The sequence below is a fragment of the Cnephaeus nilssonii genome (assembly GCF_951640355.1).
Source record: "Cnephaeus nilssonii genome assembly, chromosome: 21".
Taxonomy (NCBI): Eukaryota; Metazoa; Chordata; class Mammalia; order Chiroptera; family Vespertilionidae; genus Cnephaeus; species Cnephaeus nilssonii.
The window spans coordinates 38,703,114-38,725,486 of NC_137092.1; the positions used below are offsets into that span (position 1 = coordinate 38,703,114).

The window sequence follows — 22,373 nt, forward strand, 5'->3', positions numbered from 1 at the left end:
GGGCACGTGCCCAAGTTGCAGGCTCGATCCCCAGTGGGGGGTGTGCAACAGGCAGCCGATCAACGATTCTCCCTCATCATTGATGTTTCTCTCTCTCTTTCTCTCTGAAATCAATAAAAGTATTTTTTTAAAAATGGGGTCGGGGGAGAGGATGGGAGCGGGCTGGAAGAGGTTAATGCGGGGGCAAGGAGGACCTATGTAATACTTTCAACAATAAAGATTTTTTTAAAAACAGGGGTGGGGGGGGGGAGATGCCAACAATAAAGACACTTTATAAAAGAAAACAACAAAACGGGGGCAGGGGGCATGAGGAAACATTTGGGAGTAACATGTTCATTATCTTGAGTGTAGCAACAATTTCATGTCAAAAAACATGAAATTATACACTTACACTAGGTGTAGTTTATCATACATCAATTATACCCAATAAAGCTGTAAATTTTTGTTTGCACGTGGGTAGCCAGCTCTCCCTCTTCCTCTGGTGGATCAGACAAAAACTTAGAATGACTGTAACATGGGAAGAAAGTAATATAGAATAGACTTTCCTCCTCCTGGGAAAACACAGAAAAGAAAAAGATGATGGGACAAGGGAAGAGAATAGCTTATGATTTTACATTCTCTCTTCTAACTCTCGTCGCAAGGACCACATTCTTTCCTCCAGATTGTCACTCTCAAGGTCAGAGACCGGAGAAAGGACATTTCCTGGTTTAAAAACTACCCTGCGCCTCCTAATTCTGCCTTTCCACTCCACCTATAGTCAGCAGGTGGCGTTGGTGACTAAAAAGAAGTATTCGGGATGAGGAAGGTCTCCAGGAAAAAGAAAATTAATTTCTTAAATTACCTGACATGTTGCCCATTTGAGAGAAAACATGAATAAGCATTTGGCAGAATTGTCATTTCAGAAATAAATTTAAGATAGGTGCATAGTACCCTCGATAAATTGCTTAAATTATTATAACTTCACAACAAACATAGAGTTGTTCAAGACATAAAACAATCAAAGTACACTACTTGGCTCCACATGGATATTATTTACACAGTGATAATAATGTAAACAGCCCTAGCCAGTTTGGCTCAGTGGATAGAGTGTTGGCCTGGGGACTGAAGGGTCCTGGGTTCCATTCTGGTCAAAGGCACGTTCCCAGGGTTGTAGGCTCTATCCTCAGTGGAGGGCATGCAGGAGGCAAACAATCAATGATTCTCCCTCATCATTGATGTTTCTATCTCTCTTTCCCTCTCCCTTCCTTTCTGAAATCAATAAAAATATAAAAAAATAACAGTAATGTAACACCGTCTATTGATGTAGCCAAAATTGTGATATCACTCTATTGGAAGGATGAGGTAAAAGAAAAGGGAAGGTAGGGATACAATGGGGTGTAAAATGCTTAAAATTTCAATTACTGTAACAAAAATAGAGTAGATACGTCTAATGTTTCTAAATTAAGAAATAAAAGAAGAAACATATAGTTTAGAAATATAAATAGCAGATTAAAAAGCTGAAATTATTGAAAGAGACAATTCAGCAGAGAGACCTGAGATGTGCTAAGTTTTGTGTATTAAATACTATATGATTTCAACTACATTATGTTTCCTTATTTTGATTTTTCAAAGGGAGGGTATTTCCACCTTAGCCAGTCCTGAGCTTTCCCCCTTAACTTCTCAAACTTGTGGGCACCTCAGCCACTTCCCAGATCCACCCAACTCTTCCCTACCCTTCTCATGTACTTCATGGCAAGCTCCTTCCCACATTTTTTCTCAAGGAAAGAGAATGTCCATGGTCCGGTAAGTACAGTTCTCAAAGCCAGCGCCAAGGAGCTGCACCAGCGCTAAGGCGGGGAAGGAAGACAGGACATTAGCAAATAAAAGTCCTTCCTTCATTTTCCTGCCGCTCCCAAACCAGATTATTCATCACCCTCCCAGCAGTCAATAGGAAGGAATAAGTTAAATATGCTTCCTGAGATAAAATTTGTGTTTGAATAGAGGGTGGGTTTTAAGAAAGAGAAAGAGAAATCAGAAAGGAAAACTAGATTCTGCCGCCACTATGAGCTATTTTGGAATCATTCTTTGCTATTGGTTCAAAGAACAAATAATTTTAATATCAAGGGGTTTTTGTTTGTTTTTTAAATATATTTTTATTGATTTCAGAGAGAAAGGGAGAGGGGGAGGGAGAGAGAGAGAGAGAAAGAGAGAGAGAGAGAGAGAGAGAGAGAGAGAGAGAGAGAGAGAGAGAATGATGGAGAGAGAGAGACAGAGAGAATGATGCAGGCCCCCAACTGGGGACGCAGCCAACAACCAGGACTTGTGCCCTGACCAGAATCGAACTGTGACCTCCTGGTTCATAGGTCAACACTCAATCACTGTACCATACCCAGCCTGGCTATCAAGGGTTTTGTATAGTCGGTCTTGAAACAGCACTGTTCTACTCATACCTCTAAGACACTAGTTAAATCAGATTTTTAAAAAACTAATCAGCCTCTTCATTTTGCCCTCCTACTCCACCTCATCCCAGCCAAGAACTGAAAACCCCGTTGCTAAAACTATAGCATCTGAAAACGGAAAATGTTCTGCCATGATTTTATTTTCTCTTTGTGAAGGTCACTGACCTTCATCTACCAAAACCAAGCCTGCAGCCAGGGAGGAAAACCATCGGCACAGGAGAAGAAACCAAAACCAGAGGAGGAGCAATGGCCTGGGCCGTGTGAATAATCCTGTGGGTTACTGTTGGCCCTTCTTTAGAATTTTCGAAGCACCTGAACTATGCCAGGCCGTAAGACAACGTGGTTCCTATCTTTGGGGAGCTCAGTGTAGTGGGAAGGAATAGTCAGATAAACATAATTACAAGATAAACGATCAATATGCATAACATATAGCCCTACCGATTTGGCTCAGTGGATAGAGCATCAGCCTGCAAACTGAAGGGTCTGGGTTCAATTCTGGTCAAGAGCAGGTACCTCAGTTGCAGGCTCAATCCAGAGGGCAACCAATCGATGTTTCTCTGTCTCTCTCCCACCCTTCCACTCTCTCTAAAAATCAATGGAAAAATGTCCTAAAAATATCCTCAGGTGAGGATTAACAATACACACACACAAATATATATGCAAAACATATAGAAGCATGTCCAACATGCTGTAGGAATACAAAGGTGACAAACAGAAGATGACTTAAAAAATCAGAGCTGCTCTAATAGAAAAGAAAGATCTTGCTCTTAGTAGAAAGATCTTTGAACCATAAATCAGATGCATTTTGTCCTAGTTGAGTGAACTTGGGCAAGTCATTTGAACTCTCCGAATTGCAATATACACGCTACAAAACATCTGCAGCCTATCTAGTAAGAGTCAATTGTTTGTGCAATTTCTTTCTTTCTTCTTTTTTTATTTTTAATTGATTTTAGAGAGGGAGGGAGAGGGAGAGAGCGAGAGACATTGATAGGTTGCCTCCTATACGTGCGATCAAATCCACGACCTTCAGATGCAGCAGGTGGTACTCCAGGCAACTGAGCCTCACTGGCCAGGGCTGGGCAGTTTCTTTATAACACACTGTATAGTTGTCTCTACGTTCTCTATACATGTTATTAACAGAGAAAGCATTGTTAACGGTCAGTCTGGATCAAAAACAAAACAACTTTTAGCATGTGGCTTCTTCTCTCAGTCATGAACACCATATTCCTTTCTCTGCTTCTTTTTCTCACGATCAAAGAATCATCTTCGCCTCTGAGGGAGCCGTTTGGGTCAAGTTTCAAGTCTCAGAAAAGCTTCTGTGTTTTTGAGACAATTCTTGGACTAAGGATCTTCACAGTACATTCATTTACCCACTGGGCGGCAGGGCTGAGCCAACTGGATTACTGAATTGTGTAAGAAAGAAAAAATTACTCAGAAAAGGGGAAGTTGGGTTAAGCACGCAATGTCCTGTCTCCCTCGTGCTTATAAACATCAACACAGTCCAATTTTCCCCTCGCAGAAAAACAACCCATCACCTCTCACCGCCTTGCCACCCTCGCTCTGCTGCACAATTGGACCGGAGCCTCTGTATGTTACAGCTTAACAGAAAGAACTGAGGTTGAGGTTTAAAATCTAACACTGGTAAGCAGCAACACCAGGTTCTGAATGAGTGAGTGGCACGCTGTGTGGGAGGCGGTTAGACAGACGACGGGCCAGGCACAGAAGGTCGCCAGGGCAGAGAGCCCTGGGTGTCTAGCAGAGGACAACTGTAGGGTGGGGCCTCCCCCCAGGGTGACCTTTCCTCCCCTAGCATATGGCTGGCCTTGTGGTTTGGACCCCTTGACCTTTCCTCCCTAGAGGAACATTTAGGCCTCAGTTGTATTCCAGCTCCAGGCCCAGAAAAGCCACAAAACCAGAGAAGCAACCCCACGGCTGACCTCAGGACCAGCTGCATTGGATAATGACCCCGTGCCCTGGCGCTGACCAATCCAGCCCAACTCTGAAAGGACACACCTGGAAAGCTGCTGGATATTCTATTGAGATCCTCCCCTGGGACTGCCCCTAAGATTTCCACCCTTAAAACCCTTAGGAGCCCAGCTGGTGTGGCTCAGTGGTTGAGCGTAGACCTGGAAGCAGGAGGTTGTGGTTCGCTTCCCACTCAGGGCACATGCCCGGGTTGTGGGCTTGATCCCCTGTGAGAGAGGCAGCCTTATCGATGGTTCTCTCTCATTATTGTTGTTTCTCTCTCTCTCTCTTCCTCTCTGAAATCTATAATAATAAAAGCATAATATGCAAATCGACCGAACGGCCGAACAGTGGAACAACTGTCTGGATGACCACGCTATGACACCCACTGGCGCCAGGCCAACTGAGGCGTGTGTGATGCGATTGGTCGGGGGGCCCAGCCATCACCTCATGATTGCCCCACAGAGGGCCAGCAGGGCGATCAATTGGGGGGCTGTGTGATCACCCCAAAGAGGGAGGCCCAGGCCACATTCTGTGGGGCGATCGATGGGGGGCTCCGTGGAACCAGGGAACCAGGGGTGTGTGAGGGCAGACTCGGGCAGAGCCAGGCCAAGGGAGGTGCGGGCAGGGGGCGGGGCCGAGGGGCTGCAAGTCAGAGGGTGCCATGAGGGCCCCGGTAGCTGGGGCTGCGAAGGCCTACCCTTGCACGAATTTCGTGCATTGGGCCTCTAGTATATACATACATTTTTAAACCCTTAGCACAGAGGACCCAGGGCACTCTTCCTCCTGGGAGCCTTCCCTTCTCCTGCACCCCCCCACCCCCACTCCAGATCATTACCATTAGCCATTAGCTTCCTCACTCCCAAGCTCCAAGGTCCCTTCCATAACCTCTATAACTTGTATACTCAACCCATTTCTTCTACAAATTACTTCTCCCGCCTCTGTGATTTTATAAATAAATGTTCTCTTATAGTTGGAGTCTTGGCTTTGAATCCTTTCCTAGCCAGAACCCAAGCGCCGAGGTTGCTGAGCCCAGGCCCGGTCTAACCCCCCGGGTCTAACACCAGGTGCCCTTCCCACCACCCACAGCAATTCCAGTCCAGGGCCATACCCCCATTGATCCAACTTACACTGAGTAATAAATGTACCCTATGAAATGCACTCTGCTAGATGCTGTGAAGGAGACAAGGATTTTTTAAAAGGTCATAGTTCCTTCTCTCTAGGAACTCATTATCTGAGAGAAATGAAATGTACGTGTAAGTTCCATGTGAGAAATATAAACAATATGCTATGGAATCCTCGGAAGAGAAGGAAATCCTGTTGGTTGCAAAGCAAAAGATGAGGGGATCGGGAATCAAGCAAGATTTCATACAGGAAAAGACCTTTGGCTGTCCACCAACAAGCAGAGACGGGAGGAGGGTCGAGCATTCCAGGTAGAGAGGAAAGCATAAACAAAGGCAGAGAAGATTATACTGGAGGAACAGTGAGTACTCGGGTTTGGCTGGGATATCGGGTACATGCGAAGGAAGTAGAGAGAAATGAGACTGGACATTTGGTTGTGGCCAATTTGTGAAGGCTTTTCATGCCAAGTCAAAGCATTTGAAGTTGATTCAGTTAAACGATGGGTTTGGGAGCCTCACAGGAACAGACAGAAACTCAATTTTGATAGATTTAGTCATGGTCTATAGATTATAGCCTAAATATCAGTGAAAAGCTATTAAAATAATCTAGGCAAAAGTAACAAGGACACGAATCAGAGTGGTGGAATAAGAGATAAGAGATAATTCTAGAATCACTAGAAAGGTAGCTTTCATAGAATCGGGCAGTGGACTGGCTGTGGGAATGTCAGAGGAAGGAATCAGAGGCCATTCCTGGATTCTAAGCCTTGATAGCAGAGGGCATGCATAACGGTTGCATTAAAAGAAACCAGGGAAGCCCAGCTGGCGTGGCTCAGTGGTTGAGCATCGACCTATGAACCAAGAGGTCACGGTTCGGTTCCTGGTCGGGGCACATGCCTGGGTTGCGGGCTCAATCCCCAGTGGGGAGTGTGCAAGAGGCAGCTGATCAATGCTTCTCTCTCATCATTGATGTTTCTATCACTCTCTCCCTGTCCCTTCAACTCTGAAATCAATAAAAACATATTGCCCTACCCGGTTTGGCTCAGTGGATAGAGCGTCGGCCTGCGGACTCAAGGGTCCCAGGTTCAATTCCAGTCAAGGGCATGTACCTTGGTTGCGGGCACATCCCCGGTAGGGGGTGTGCAGGAGGCAGCTGAATCGGTGTCTCATCGATGTTTCTAACTCTCTATCCCTCTTCCTTCCTCTCTGTAAAAAATCAATAAAATACATATTTTTTTAAAAGTTCTACAAAACCACCTTTAAAAATAAAAAATAAAATTAAAATTAAAACATATTTAAAAAAGAAACCAGGGAAGAACTGAATTTGAACACAGGGGCAAGATTCCATACTGGACAAGTTAAATCTGAGATGCCAGCGGGAATTTTGGAGACAGACTAAAGGGATAGTATAGGTTTTTACATGAGTGATGTCCAGATGGGCGAACTGAAGAACAAAGCTTAAAGGGAAAAAATCGGGGCGGGGGAGGGGGGGAAGGTGGATGGGAGGGGGAAAAGGGGCCAAAGACAAGCCCTTAAGAAAGCTTTCAAAGGGACCCAGAAAAAAGAAATTACCAGCAAAGGATAAAGTCCAAAAGCAAGAGGAATGTTTAAATTTTGAAGAGATGGCAGTTTTCAAATTACATAGTAGTCAAGGGGAATAAGGCCTAAAAAAACACACTAGTTTCCCATGAAACCTTGAAAAAAAAACTGCCCCAATGGCAGCAGAAACCACACTAAAAGGGACAAGTTTAGTCAACAGAGAAAGTGGTACGAGTTTGATAGTAAAGAAAAGACAGCAGATGGGGTGATAGCATGAGAAGGGATTACTTTTTTTTTTCATATATTAAGGCAACTTGAAGAAATATCTTAAATGAGTCAGCAATAGATCTGAACAAATTAATTCCTCCTCTCCCCAGCTTTCCCTAAAGTTGGGGGACTCCTAGATCTCTAATCTTTCCTCAACTTAGTAGGACAATGGGTCCCCCAAACAGGAAATGTGGTCTTCCAGGTGAGTTTCTGCTTTTAACTTAGGTATAGTTGACACACATCATATTAGTTTCAGGTGTACAACATAATGACCCAATATTTGTGTATATTGTGAAATGCTCACCACAGTAAGTCTAGTTAATGTCTGTCCCACCGTACATAATTATAGCGTTTTTTCTTGTGATGAGAACTTTTAGAATCCATTCTCTCAGTAACTCTCAAATATGCGATACAGTACTTTTAACTACAGTCACCATGCTGTACCTTACAGCCCCATGACTTGTTTTACAACTGGAAGTTTATTCCTTCTGACTTCCCTTACCCACCTGCCCAACCTCCAACCCCCACCTCCAGCAACCACCAATCTGTTCAGATAAGGTATTTCTAATAATTAAAGCTAAACTAGGCCCTGGCTGGGTAGCTAGTTGGTTAGAGCATTGTCCTGATACACCAAGGTCGTGGGTTTGACCTAGGTCAGGGCACATGCAAGAATCAACCAATAAATGCATAAATAAGTGGAATGACATTTCTCTCTCCAATCGATCAATAAATAACAATTTCTTAAAGCTAAACTTAAATATAAAACACCCTCACAAAGCCTCCTAGAGACAACTCTAGATTAAGTATTAAAAATCCTGGTTTGGGCCTGGCCTGCGTGGTTCAGTGGTTGATCGAACCAGGAGGTCATGGTTCGATTCCCGGTCAGGGCACATGCCCAGGTTGCAGGCTAGATCCCCAGTGTGGGGTGGCAGGAGGCAGCTGACAGTTGATTCTCTCTCATCGTTGATGTTTCTATCTCTCTCTCCCTCTCCCTTCCTCTCAAAAATATATATATATATTTTTTTTTTTTTTTTCACACACACATATTTTTTTTAAAAAGAATCCTGGTTTTGGAGAATGGCTCCACCAGTTACTAGCTTTATGTCTTAGGGCAAGTCATTTAATTAAAATAATGCAACTGGTTTAGAGTCCCCTTTAATTCTTAAAGTTCTAAGTCTTGTCTGAATCCTTTACAGTGAACATCAAACAAGATCCTGTGTGTGAAAGCCTGAGGCAAAGAGTTGGAAAGAGTACATACAGTACTCTAGGTCAGACACACCTGGTTCAAGCTGTTGCTCTAAACAAAATCTGTGACCTCGGGCAAATTACTTAACCCTTTGAGCCTGATTTAATCAACCCTGAGTCAAAAGGTTATTATAAGAATTAAATGAAATAATCTAACCTTAAATCCTTTCTGGAACAAGATGACAGATGAATTTATTGCCTACGTAAGTAACATTCAGACCTGTGGCCAAACTGATGACAGTTGCTGGGAAGCAAAATCTCAACGGATCGAGAAAATGCTCTGGAAAATAGTTTTGCACCTTATTTTATAAATTACAGTCAAAAGAGGAGGCATAAATGGATTACATGGAATGTATTGGTGATAGATTAGGGAGGTGGGAGAAAGCAAATTGGCGGCAGAGACCTCTGGGATTGGATAAAAAGTAAAATGATAGACACTTCTTTTACTAGGACATAGGTGGGCAGAGGATAGTTAACAGTAACAACATGATAACATTAACAGTGAGGGGATCTGTGGCCCCGAGCTACTTGGACATTCCACAGGAATGTTATTGCAGATGCACATAGACAACAGACAGGCTCAGTTAAGGAAAAGACTGAGTTTTGTCGGGGAAGATTCTAGCCTAGGACATGACCACCTGCCATGAACTGCTTAAAGAGTTTTAATTTCAGACCATCATCTTCTGTGGTTACTTTAGGTCTGGAGTGTGTAAGGCTGCCATGCAGGCCTCCCCTGAGCTTGTCAGGTTTACGTAGTATGTGGCCCCTTTTCATCTGCATTCTAAATAAAATATAATTGAAATAATTACGTAAAGTACTTGGTCCTTACAGGTGCTCAATAAATGACCAAAAAAAAGTCATTTTGAACTCAAAATGCTGCACAATTATTAATGTATTCTTATTTATCTAGAAGTTGGAGGCAGTCTCAATCCCACACTCTCTTTCAAACCTCTAGTTGCCTCTATCTAACATGACATTCCCTAGGGCAGTGGTCGGCAAACTCATTAGTCAAATATCAAATATAAGAGCCAAATATCTACAGTACAACGATTGAAATTTCTTTTGAGAGCCAAATTTTTTAAACTTAAACTTCTTCTAACGCCACTTCTTCAAAATAGACTCGCCCAGGTCGTGGTATTTTGTGGAAGAGCCACACTCAAGGGGCCAAAGAGCCGCATGTGGCTCGGGAGCCGCAGTTTGCCGACCACGGCCCTAGGGGAAGTGGGATGGTTAGTTAAGAGTAAAAGGGCCCTGGCTGGTGTGGCTCAGTTGGTTGAGCGGTGTCCTGAACTCTGAAAGGTCACTGGCCGGATTCCTGGTCAGAGCACATACCCAGGTTGATCCCGGGTGCAAACAGGAAGCAACTAATTGGTTTCTCCTCACATGGATGGTTCTCTCTCCTCTCCCTTCTTCTCCCTCTAAATCCAATTTTAAAAAAGGGGTGGGGGTGGGGGGTAAAAGGGAAGCTTACTCTTTGTGAAGGTGACAGGAGTGATAAAAACGACAAAGAAGGGGTTCGTTTTCCCGTTCTCCCTTAGGAGCTAGGAGTCTAGAGTTCTTAAATGTTTGTGGGGCCAGAGGTTCCAGAGAAGGGAGATGCAACCAGGCCCTTGTGTGACTGGTACCCAGTGCTGCGGCGCTTCACTCCCTCCTCAGCCACCTCCAGCCCAGCCAACAAGTCACCCCTTTATTTCCCATTGGCACTGGGATAGGCGAGGGTGGGGAGGGGACAGGTGAGGTCGATCTGACCTGCAGAACTGCTGGACTCGGCCCTAACTTTCGCTGTTTGTTCCTCCGGGACTTGCCCCTTTTCTCCCCTGCACCCCACAAGTGTTCGCACCCTGTTCCCAAGACAGGAGCTCGCAAGATTTTTTTCTTCCTCCCAGCCAGGAACTGAGAAAGAGGAATCTGGGGGCAGATTTTTATCTGAATTCCAGGCTATTGGGTGAAAGGTCGTAAACAACTCTGTCCAGGAGGGTTCCATTCCAGAACATGCCTTGGCTGCGGGCCTGGGCGGCAGCTGCTGCCAAACCGAAATAGTGGTTGGCATTTAAGGAAACCCAGGCATTGCAAAGAGCAAACAAGAGCTCTGTTCTGAAAGAGAGAAGAAACTGAAGCCCATGAGAGGAACTTACCGCAAGAGAGAATCGTATTACATTTTTTAAAATTAAAAAATTCAATACTTCATAGGCGCGAAGCATCAGCATTCCCTTATTCTAAGATGTCCCAACTCAACACCACCCTGATCTACTAATACTTCTTCCACCCCCTCAAAAAATTTTTTAAATATATTTTATTGATTTTTTACAGAGAGGAAGAGAGTTAGAAACATCGATGAGAGAGAAACATCAATCAGCTGCCTCCCGCACACCCCCCACTGGGGATGTGCCCGCAACCAAGGTACATGCCCTTGACCGGAATCGAACCTGGGACCCTTCAGTCCGCAGGCCGACGCTCCATCCACTGAGCCAAACCGGTTTCGGCCACCCCCTCAAAATTTACCTACATATCACACATTGTCTAACAACACTGGCTTGTGTATTTCTTTGTAATCATTTTGATGTTTCATTTTATGTATACTTTCAAACCCAATCAAACTAACAATTCTCCCAGAAGCCACAATTTTGAATTTTAAAAATTATTTTTTAGTGAAGGTCCCACTTTGGCTGCTCCAGATAATTCAGTGAATATTGTGACTGACCCAAAACAAGTCAGGCCTCATTGGCTAACTTTTCTAGAACAGGGTGTTGCCTCTAACTCATACACCCTAAGGATTGACATGTTCCCGTTTTTGTTCGTGGGAATTGATGCTGAGTGTGCATGTATGTATGTGTGTGTGTGCATGTATGTATGTGTGTGTGTGTTTCCAACAGTCTTGATGCCTGATTCTTGGGCTTGCTTAATACTGAGGTTGGGGTGTCACTTGTTAGCCTTAGGATGTCAACCGAGTTAGGGGGTATGAGGAAGAAGGATTCTTAACAGCAATGAAAAGCCTTTTTTTTTTTTTTTTTGCTGATAGGGTAGAATTTCTGTATATTCTAATGCTTTTTACTTCCTCATCTCAATCTTGGGGACATTATCTTCCTCTTTCCAGTATAAGAAATGAGGTAATAATCGCCTGATGCCCCAATATAGGAACTGGAGGGCCTCAAGAATCAAGGAAAAGGTGAAGAATCCCAGCAACTGTGCATACACATTTTTCTTACCACATTTATGAGTCAGTTCTCAGGAGTCAGCTCCTACGGCATTTCATGGCCAGCTGGGACAGACAGACAAAGGGCAACACAGAGTGAGGAGTTAGGGTCTCCTTTGGTTTGACATATCACCTTCTGATGACCCTTCTGTCTTCTATTTCTTTTCTCACCAATTTAAATGGGTTAGGAAAACACTTTTAACAGGGAGAAATTCTTCCTTCAAATAGGAATGTGACCATCTCATCCACTAACACTTTGGTTATAAACAAGAGAACTTTCCTGTGTTTAAAAACATGTATTTATTAATGAGAGAGAGAGAGAGAGAGTTCTTGTTCCACTTATTTATGCGCTCATTGGTTAATTCTTGTACATGCCCTGACTAGGCATCAAACCCACAACCTTGGTGTACTGGGACAATGCCCTAACCAAGGGACATACCTGGCCAGGGTGAGAACTGAGAACTTTCCTGCTTTCAACTAACCTCAAGGCTGGGAGCCGCGGAGGCTACAGGTTTAGGAACACGCCTCTGATTAATGATTTGAAGAGGCGATGAATACCAAGAAGAAGTGAAAGCAACTCAGGGAGAAAGGGAAAAGAGTGAAGCATCCGCTTTTGCCGCTTTCCTGGAAAAGCAACGAGGGAGATGATCAGAGCCGAAGGGTCACACCTCAGTGAAGAGGTCACGAGGTAGCTGGGGAAACAGACACCGTGTTCCCCAACTTTGCAGGTAGAAACTGAAGCGATGAGGGGATAAGCAACAGGATGTGAACACGCCCTGACTGTTTCCGTTCCAGAGAACAGACTGCAGGGAACAGGGGTGAAGAACAGCACAGCCCTCGAGCCCGGGGTGTGTGTGTTTTTTTTTGGGGGGGCGGGGGGGATCAGTCCCACACACCCGCTTTCCAAGGAGGACTTGAAGAGGTTTAAAACGGGCCTCCGGTTCTCCTTGCCTTCCGCGTTTGTTTGTTTTTGCTTGTTAACAAAGATGCGGCAGGAGGCAGACAGGTCTCCCTGACCCTGAGCAGTGACACCCACACCCCGTCCCCAGCCCCACGCTCCGGTGTTCTTAGAGCTCCGGGTAGGTTTTCACACGACCTGCAGGTGGGAAGGAGCGGCGCCTGTTAACCGCCCCGGCGAGGCGAGCAAGGAGTCCCCTCCGAGCACATTTCCTTGGCTCCAGGCGCGCCCGCAGCCGCCCTCCGAAGGCCGCTGGCCCTGGGTGCATTGTAGGGTCAGCGAGGTCCTTCTCTCTTGGAGCCTAAGGGAGGCCGCCCCGCAGCCCTCCGAACCCCCCTCCCCGAGGCAGCTCCCCGCACACCCTTCCCCGCAGCCCCCTCCCTAGGCAGCTCCCCGCACACCCTTCCCCGCAGCCCCCTCCCTAGGCAGCTCCCGCACCCCCTCCCCGAGGCAGCTCCCCGCACACCCCTCCCCGGACCCCCTTCCCTAGGCAGCTCCCCACACACCCTTCCCCGCAGCCCCCTCCCCAAGGCAGCTCCCGCACCCCCTCCCCGAGGCAGCTCCCCGCACACCCTTCCCCGAACCCCCTTCCCTAGGCAGCTCCCGCACACCCTTCCCCGCGGTAGCTCCCCGCATCCCTCTTCCAGCAGCCCCCTCCCCAGACAGCTCTCGCATACCCTTCCCTGCAGCCCCCTCCCCGAGGCAGCTCCCCGCACTCCCCTCCCCACAGTCCCCTCCCTGAGGCCGCTCCCCGCACCCCCTCCTCGAGGCAGCTCCCGCCACCGCCTCCCCGCAGCCCCCGCACCCCCCTCCCCGCGGCAGCCCCGTGGCCCCCCCTCCCCGAGGCCGGAGTGCACAACAACCATTTTCCCCGCCAGGAGCACACGGTGTCCACGCTCCGCGGCGGCGGCGCTGATTGGCCAGGCCCCTGGTAAACAAGCGGCGGGCAGCCAATGGGAGGGCTGTGCACGAGGGCAGCACGCGCCGCGGGGCCCGAGCGGCGTGGCCCGGCCGGTATAAAGCGCGGTTTCCGGCCGCGGCGGCGGCAGCGCCCAGGTTTCCGTGGACTGATCGCCGACCAGCCGCCGAGCCCCTGCGCCCCTCCAGCTGTGCCCCCCGTTGGAATCCCTTGGCTTAACCGACTGCTTACCTTGCTTGGACGTCTTCCCCAAAGTTGTCCAGAGTTGAAGAGGAAAAGACTCTTCCGTTGTTTAAAAGTCTCCGTGGATTTAGGGTTCTGTTACCCCCCCACGACCCGCCCTTGTACCCCCTGAGCCGACCCAGCCCGACCATGGTGGTGTTCAAGAAGATCAAGTCTTTCGAGGTGGTCTTCACCGACCCCGAGAAGGTGTACTGCAGCGGCGAGAAGGTGGCCGGCCGGGTGACGGTGGAGGTGTGCGAGGTGACGCGGGTCAAGGCCGTCCGGGTCCTGGCCTGCGGGGTGGCCAAGGTGCTGTGGCTGCACGGGTCCCAGCAGTGCAAGCAGACCTTGGAGTACCTACGCTACGAAGACACGCTGCTGCCGGAGGACCAGCCGACAGGTGAGCGTGCGGGGCTCTCCGCGGGAGGGCGAGGGCTGGTTTGGGGAGAGTTAGAAACGAATACCGGGAGCTTCTAAATACTAAGTTGCTTGGGTTGCGCGGTTTGTGTTGTGTCCCTATATTTTACATTTTAAATTTGCAATCCCTTCCTCCCCCCCTCAAAAGTCAATTTGTCCTATTTCTTACAGTGATCCTGCGGGATTTGGCCTTAGCTATTTAAAAAAAATTTTTTTGTATGCATAAGTTACTCTTTGCTGTTTGAGATGATAGCAGCTTAATTTTAAACGTTGCAAGTTTTTGCCCAACAAAACGCATCAGAATTTCTCAGGAACACACGGGATGAAAATGGGGGTGCTACAATACATCGTGCATGCTGCCCAGGAATTGCTTATCACACTGGTGCATTTTAAGTGTAACGGGAAACCTAATGGCTATCGAATTTCTCCCTGCAGGTGAGAACGAGATGGTTATCATGAGACCTGGGAACAAATACGAGTACAAGTTTGGCTTTGAGCTTCCTCAGGGGTAGGTATCAGCTAAAGGCATCTTTGGACTTCTCTATCTCAAAAATCTCCTCCTCCTTTGCTCTTGGAGAGTATTTTTAAATGGTTTCCTTTTTCTTGACACAGGCCTCTGGGAACATCCTTCAAAGGAAAATATGGGCGTGTAGACTACTGGGTAAAGGCTTTCCTTGACCGCCCCAGCCAGCCAACGCAAGAGACAAAGAAAAACTTTGAAGTGGTGGATCTGGTGGATATCAACACCCCTGATCTGATGGTGAGGTTCATTTCAAGATTCTGTTCTCTTGGGTCTCAGGGATGATAAGTCACATGTCTTGGGCATTTGATGGACACACCCTAGGGGGAATCAAGTTCTAAGTCATCGAGGTGGGAGGGAAAGCTGCCTACTCTAGGTTAAGGGATGGAAAGTAAAGAGAAGCAGAGAGCCTGGCTCAGGTGTGGTTCCGTTGTTTGGAGGGTCAGCCGGTGCACCGAAGGGTCTCGGGTTCGATTCCCAGTCAGGGCACATCCCCAGGTTGCTGGTTTGATCCCCAGTCGGGGCGAGGTCAGGGAGACGTTGGGAGGCAACCAATGCATGCTTCTCTCTCCCTTTCTCTTCCTCTCTTTCTAAAAACATACTCTTTTAAAAAAAAAAAAAAAGCTGAGAAAGTATTTCCAGAAAGTCTCAAACCCACCCCCTCTCTTCTACACAGGCACCGGTGTCTGCCAAAAAGGAGAAGAAAGTTTCCTGCATGTTCATTCCTGACGGGCAGGTGTCCGTCTCCGCCCGAATTGACAGAAAAGGATTTTGTGAAGGTAAAAGCCTAAGTCCTGACAAAATAGAAACTGGATTTTGGGGGTGAGGACAGGGCAAGGACAGAAGAAAAGTCATCAACTATACTTAGCATCAGCTTCGTCTTTCTTGTTGCTAGGTGACGAGATTTCCATCCATGCCGACTTTGAAAACACCTGTTCCCGAATTGTGGTTCCCAAAGCCGCCATCGTAGCCCGCCACACCTACCTCGCCAATGGCCAGACCAAGGTGCTGACGCAGAAGCTGTCCTCTGTCCGAGGCAATCACATCATCTCGGGAACCTGTGCATCGTGGCGTGGCAAGAGCCTCCGGGTGCAGAAGATCAGGCCTTCCATCTTGGGCTGCAACATCCTCCGAGTTGAATATTTCCTGCTGGTAAGTGGGGCGGGGTGGGCGTGGAGAGAGACATTGTTCATCTGTCAGAACAGCGGTGGTGTTTTCTCCAGACCTCCAGTCTAACAAACGGCCAACTTCCTTTCTAGATCTACGTGAGCGTCCCTGGCTCCAAGAAAGTCATTCTGGACCTGCCCCTCGTGATTGGCAGCAGGTCAGGTCTGAGCAGCCGCACGTCCAGCATGGCCAGCCGGGCCAGCTCCGAGATGAGTTGGGTAGACCTGAACATCCCTGATACCCCAGAAGGTGAGCCAGACCCCATGCCGTACCCTAGGGCCTGCTTGGGTTTGTAAAATCGGGACGGTCGGGCATTTCCGGGACAGGTTTCTCATCCCCAACCTCTCTCTGTCCAGCTCCTCCTTGCTACATGGATATCATTCCTGAAGATCACCGGTTGGAGAGCCCCACCACTCCTCTGCTGGACGACACAGATGGCTCTCAAGACAGCCCTATTTTTATGTATGCGCCCGAGTTCAAGTTCATCCCACCACCGACGTACACTGAGGTGAGAATTTGACCACTACATTTGTTCCAAACCTTCTAGAGGAAGTGGACTTGGAGGGATTCCTAAAGCGAGGTTTTCTTCTGGTTCTTACCCGAACTAAAATGTTTTCGTTCTTCCTCCCAGGTGGATCCCTGCATCCTCAACAACAATGTGCAGTGAGCATCTGGGAGAGAAGCAGCAGCTGTATCTACTTGTTTCTTTCCGCCTCTTCCTGGACTCTTACTTTTTCAGAGACTCAACAGTCTCTACAGTCGGGGTTGGTCCACCCCAGCCTCTGACTCCTCAGCGGAGGAGGGGACCAGCAGGCAGTCTCCTGGGCCTTAAAGGATGCGCCCTCATCCTCAGCCAGCCAAGATGATGTGTTATCGGGGTGTTTGCTAGATGGGTTTAAAAACCGAGGCCCATCCCATTTTCTGAGATCGCCTTGAAAATGGAGGCATATTCCGTAGTTTTGAATGGCCTCCTGGCATGGTCTTCCCAAGATTTTTTTGCAGGGGAATATATAGATCATTATAATGATACCAGATCATGAACTTCTGTATCATGTGGAGCAGAATCGATTGTAGCAAACTGGGAAAATGGAAAGGGGGAAGAAATCAACTTCAAAACTTGGGGAAAAGGAGGTTCTTAAAAATCATCCTTGCCCTTTGTATAAACGTATAGAAAAAAATAAAAACTCTCCAGAGCTGATTGGGTCTGGACTTTGGAGAGCTTGTGTGACCTAAAGGGAAGAAGCTCTAAGGTGGTCTTCGCTTAGACTGTACTTCAATCTGGCATAAAGCATTAATAGCTATGCCCCACCCAAGGTCTCCTAAGCCATGTTTAGAGCCTATTGCACTGTGTTCTGTTGCAAACGTCTTTATGTGGGAGAACGTGTTTTTCTTTTCATGTGACTCCTTGGAATTGATTCTGAGGTGATGTTTTTAGCACTTTAGTTCCTGTCATTTTATTTTTTTCTATCTCAAAGCGTAAGCTAAAACTGGTCTACTATGTGTCTAGAGATAAGCACAAGGACAGATAAGTGTTGCTCATTATTGTTGAGACTGTCCCAGTGTACAGAATTCTGTAATTCTGACACTCCAACTGTATGAGAGGGGTTGCCGTGACCAGCCTTGCCCACGGTGACCTCCACACCAAGGAGAAGCGAGGTCAGGATGCCCAGCCCTGGTCAGAGCCGCCAGACGTTGCCCTGAGAAACCAGAGGGCAGGTCTCCCCAAAAGCCCCGGGCTCCCCTCTCTGCGGTGTTGGGAGGCGGGGGGTGTGGACAGCCCCTCTCGCTGCAGCCTTTAGCACTTTGTCCCCCTCCTGTGTCAGACAGAGCACTGAGCTCCACCCTTTTCTGAGAAAGTATGTGGACTGAAGGTGGTTTAATGTTTTTTTAATTGTGTATCTTTTGTATGATTAAAAAAACTATATTTTGTACTTAACCAGATATATTTTCACCCCAAGTAGGGGACATTCTTTATAAAAAATAAAGTTTTTTAATGGCAAAAACTGTTTTCTTGTCTGTGAGATGGTATTGGAAAAGTTATTAGAAAGTGTGCCTATCCCTGGCCGGGTAGCTCAGTTAAGAGTGTCATCCCGATGTGCCATGGTTGTGGGTTCAACAACCCCCCCCCCCCCCCGTCAGAACATGTACAAGATTCAACCAATTAATGCATAAATGAGTGGAACAACAAATTAATGTCTCAATAACAGAACACTTAAGTAAACATTTTTAAAAAGTGTTCCTAAAGGAGAGTTTCTCCTACTTCACAATTCATTCTTGAAAACCCTCAAGAGTATCACCTATTGACCCTAGTGAATATAGTCAGAGTGGGGGTTGGAGAGCTGAAGAGGGAAGACATTGGAGCTATATTTGGTCTTTTCCAATTCAGTAAGGAACTAGCTGGGATCTTCTGGTGATCTAAGCTTTTCAACATTTATAGTTAGTCATTACTAAATTCCTTCAATTTTGGAGTTCATGAGATTTTTTTTTTTAATGAGCTTTTAAAAAACAAAATGAGGTTTCTGAGGGGATTTGGTAAGAAAGGTTTCCAGTTCCAGATTTTATCATTTGGCTTCATCATGGTTTCTCCCAGTGTAAACCTGGTTTATATAAAAAAAGACAAAATAATTACTCAGGACTTAAGGATTTAGTTATGAGTATTCTTTTTTTTAATTGGTTTTTTAGAGGAAAGGAGAGAAACATCAATTTGTTCCATTTATGCACTCATTGGTTTATTGTTTTTTAACTGGGGTTTTTAATGTATTTTTTTAAAAAATATTTTTACTGATTTCAGAGAGGAAGGGAGAGGGAGATAGAAACATCAATGATGAGAGAGAATCACCCATCAGCTGCCTCCTGCATCGAGCTTGCAACCCAGGCATGTGCCCTTAACTGGAATCAAACCCAGGACTCTAGTCCGAAGGCCGATGTTCTATCCACTGAGCCAAACCGGCTAGGGCTCTTACTGTATTTTTTAAGTTTATTTCAGAGACAGAGCAGAAGGCAGAGGGAGAAGAGAAACATTAATGTGAGAGAGAAGCATCAATCAGCTGCCTTCTGCTTGTGCCCTACCAGGAATCAAGCCCCCAAAACCCAGGCATGTGCCCTGACTGGAATCGAACCACGACCTTTTGGTGCATGGGACAACACTCAACCAACGGAGTCACACTGGCCAGGGCTCATTGGTTGATTCTTGTATGTGCCCTGACCTGAGATCGAACCCGCAACCTTGGGACAGTGCTCTAACCAACTGAGCTACCCGGCCAGGGCTTAAATTCTTTGAAGGCTGCTCCCATGTTTTATCTCTGCGGTTGATAGCACTGTACCTTTCCAAGCGTATAGTCATAATAGTAAATGTTTGCTGAATACTCAACTCCACCCTCAGCCCTTAGGAGATGTTATGCTTCAGCAGTTTCTATTTCTTCCTCGTAGGGTAATAACAATAGATCGACACCACGTAATCCCACCTCTAATTGAAATGATTTTTATTATTCCTAAAGGGGTGACTAGGATGAGAAACCCTGACATGGCAGGCCTTAATGTACTTCTGACTTCTGGCTCATTTAAACCTTTGTAGGCAGATCTAGTCCTGGCTGTTATTTGGGGTTTGGCTTTTCTGTGGGCTTGCACATACTAATTCCAAACCTCGGATTCCTGGAAATGCATAAAATCACTGTGAATTGAACAGAAAGTGAAATTGAAAAGATTCTTTTCTGCTTCAGTCTTTGTTTGCTTGTGTCTGTTTTTCATTATCGGTAGCTCTTTCCCGGCTCTCTTTGTTTTGCCTTACCAAGGTGTCAGAGTCTCTAGCTCTTTATAGCCTTTACTTTTATCCAGCCTCCTCCTTTTCCTGCCTATTCAAGAATTTAATGGCTCTGCCCTTTTTCAAATCTGAGACCAGGAAACTAGGTCAAAGTTGATGGAAAAGTTTTTTCTGCAGCTGGTTTTCCAGGGACTGGAGAGGTGGCGGAGAACAAGAGCAAGCCAGAGGGCCAGGGATGGAGAAGGCACGGAGCACAAAGCTCTATTGTTTGTGTACACAACCTGGCGGCTGCACCTGATCTGAGAAGGGGATGACGGGGAGAGAGTAGATAACACACCCGGGTCTGCTGGAGATTTGAGCCTTGAGAAGCCAGAACATACGCATCCCTGTCCTGTTTCCCACATACCTCAGATCCAGCAATTGGATTTGAGGTATGTGGGGAATGTTCTATGATGATGAGGATGTTCTATTTGTGCTAACATGACAGCCACGTGGCTATTGAGCTCTGAGATGTGGCTACTGAGACTGAAGAACTGAGTTTTTATTTTTGAACTTGCTTTAAATGTAATAAGCATGTGGACCAAAAGGGGCCACGTGCTAACTTCAAGAGAGGCCCCCAAGGCAGGCAGCCTTGCAAACTCAGAGACCTAAAGTAACCACAAAGGATGGTCTGAAATGAAAGCTTTTTTAACTAAAAGCAGTTTGTCATGTCCTAGGCCGGGATCTTCCCTGGCATAGATAAATCTTCACCTTAACCGAGCCTGTCTGTTGTCTTTTTGCATCTATGATAATACATTGGAATGTCCAAGTAATTTTCCTTTTTCCGGACCCCTCAAAGCACAGGGCCTGCTCTTCGGCGACCACAGATCCCCTCATTATTATTGAGTTCATTGTTGACTGTCTTTTACATCCTGTGCCCACCTATTAAAAGATGTACAACTCAATCCCAGAGGTTTCCCCACTTTGCTTTCTCTGCCTCTCTAATCTATCACCAATGGATTTCATGTGGCCCACTTACCGCTCCTCTTTTTATTGTAATGTATAAAATAAAGCACAAAACGGCCATTCTCCGGAGCGTTCATTCTCTCAATCCGTTCAGATTTTGCTTCCCAGCAATTGTCTACTGTTTGGGCTCCGATAAACTAAAATAATGCTTCACGGGTCTGAAGGTTCCTTGTGTTGACAAGCTCCATGTGCTGAGCGATTACCATATTGAACAGCAAAATCTGAGGAAGGAGCCAAGCAGATATGGCTGTTCACCCAGAGGAAACTCACCGCTCTCTGAGAGCACAAGAGGGCCCACTGGACCTCTGCTTTCTACACACAACTTCTAGACCCCCCTAGAACATTCTCTGTAAGTAGGTTCACGAAAAGATACTTCCCTAGGTCCTGGCCCAGCTGTTTCTCCACTTAAGTGGGCAGTTATTTTGGGACTTCCTTTCCCATGCTCTTCTCATATGCCTTTTCATTTTTAAAGCACTGTAGCTTACATGAACAGCCACTAGAGGAAATTTGTTCTTAGTATCATAGATCCATTAGGTCCAATGTGGTACAGGAAGATTTGAGCGAAGTCAGAAGAAAAAAAAAAACTAAAGAAAGAAAAAAGCTAAAGAAAGTAAAACGAACCAAAAAAGGCCGGAACTTCCCCAACAAGGGTCCGGGGCTGCCTTGATACCTCTGAACAGATGCAAAACACAAGGATTGCGCTAACTTGGATTGAGGCATGGGGAGGCGAAAGTGTGGGGGGAGGATCTGACCAAGCAGCTGGCCAGCCAAAAGCAATCACATGGTCGCTGAAGGGTGTGAAGCGGGGTGAAGGAGTGACTTTTGTCCAGTTCCTTAACAGCATACAGACCTTGTCCCAGTGTCCTTTTCTTGGGCCATCTCTAGGTGACAGAAGGCATAAGGTGGGTAAGAAAAATATTTTACTTCCCCATCAATGGCCCAGTCCCTGTCCCAATTGGGTACCCCGACTCAATTGTTCTGAAGTGGGAGAGCAGAAACTTTTGTCCCGTTCTCTGTTCTGACCCCAAGTCCACCTTCACTTACTAAGCTAAAAAATTCCCTCTCGGGCCCTGGGCAGGTGGCTCAGTGGGTTGGAGTGTTATCCTGCACAATAACAGGTGGTGGGTTCGATTCTGGGTCAGGGCACATCCCTAGGTTGCATGATTGATCCCTGGTTGGGGCGAGTATGGGAGGCAACTGATTGATATTTCTCTCTCACATCGATGTTTCTCTGTTTCCCTGTTTCTCTCCCCCTCCCCCACTTCCTCATAAAAATATATCCTCCACTGAGGATTTAAATAAATAAAACTCCCTCTCCAAGATGGCTGCAGATCCAGGGCCTCAGGGACTGGCCCAGTAGATATGTCTATAGCCTAAAAAACAGTTCAAGGATCAGCCTTCCTGTGCTATTAAGGAGAAATGGTGTTACCTGACTTTAAAAAAAAAAATTATATATATATATTATTAATTTCAGAGAAGAAAAGAGAAACATCAATGATGAGAATCATTGATCGGCTGCCTCCTGCACGCTCCCTGCTGGTGATCGAGCCTGCAACCCAGGCATGTGCCCTGACTATGAATTGAACCATGACCTCCTGGTTCATAGGTTGATGCTCAATCATTGAGCCATACCGGCCAGG

General features: G+C 46.5%; 1 protein-coding gene across 1 annotated transcript; it reads left to right on the forward strand.

Moving 5' to 3' along the window:
- The first annotated feature begins 13,765 nt into the window (after positions 1–13,765).
- On the forward strand, positions 13,766–17,971 carry TXNIP (thioredoxin interacting protein). The gene is made up of 8 exons (XM_079761632.1): positions 13,766–14,264; positions 14,717–14,789; positions 14,894–15,041; positions 15,478–15,580; positions 15,697–15,953; positions 16,061–16,217; positions 16,325–16,476; positions 16,600–17,971. The coding sequence occupies exons 1-8, from the start codon at positions 14,015–14,017 to the stop codon at positions 16,633–16,635; spliced, it is 1,176 nt and encodes a 391-aa protein (XP_079617758.1). The 5' UTR covers positions 13,766–14,014; the 3' UTR covers positions 16,636–17,971.
- Positions 17,972–22,373: the final 4,402 nt, after the last annotated feature.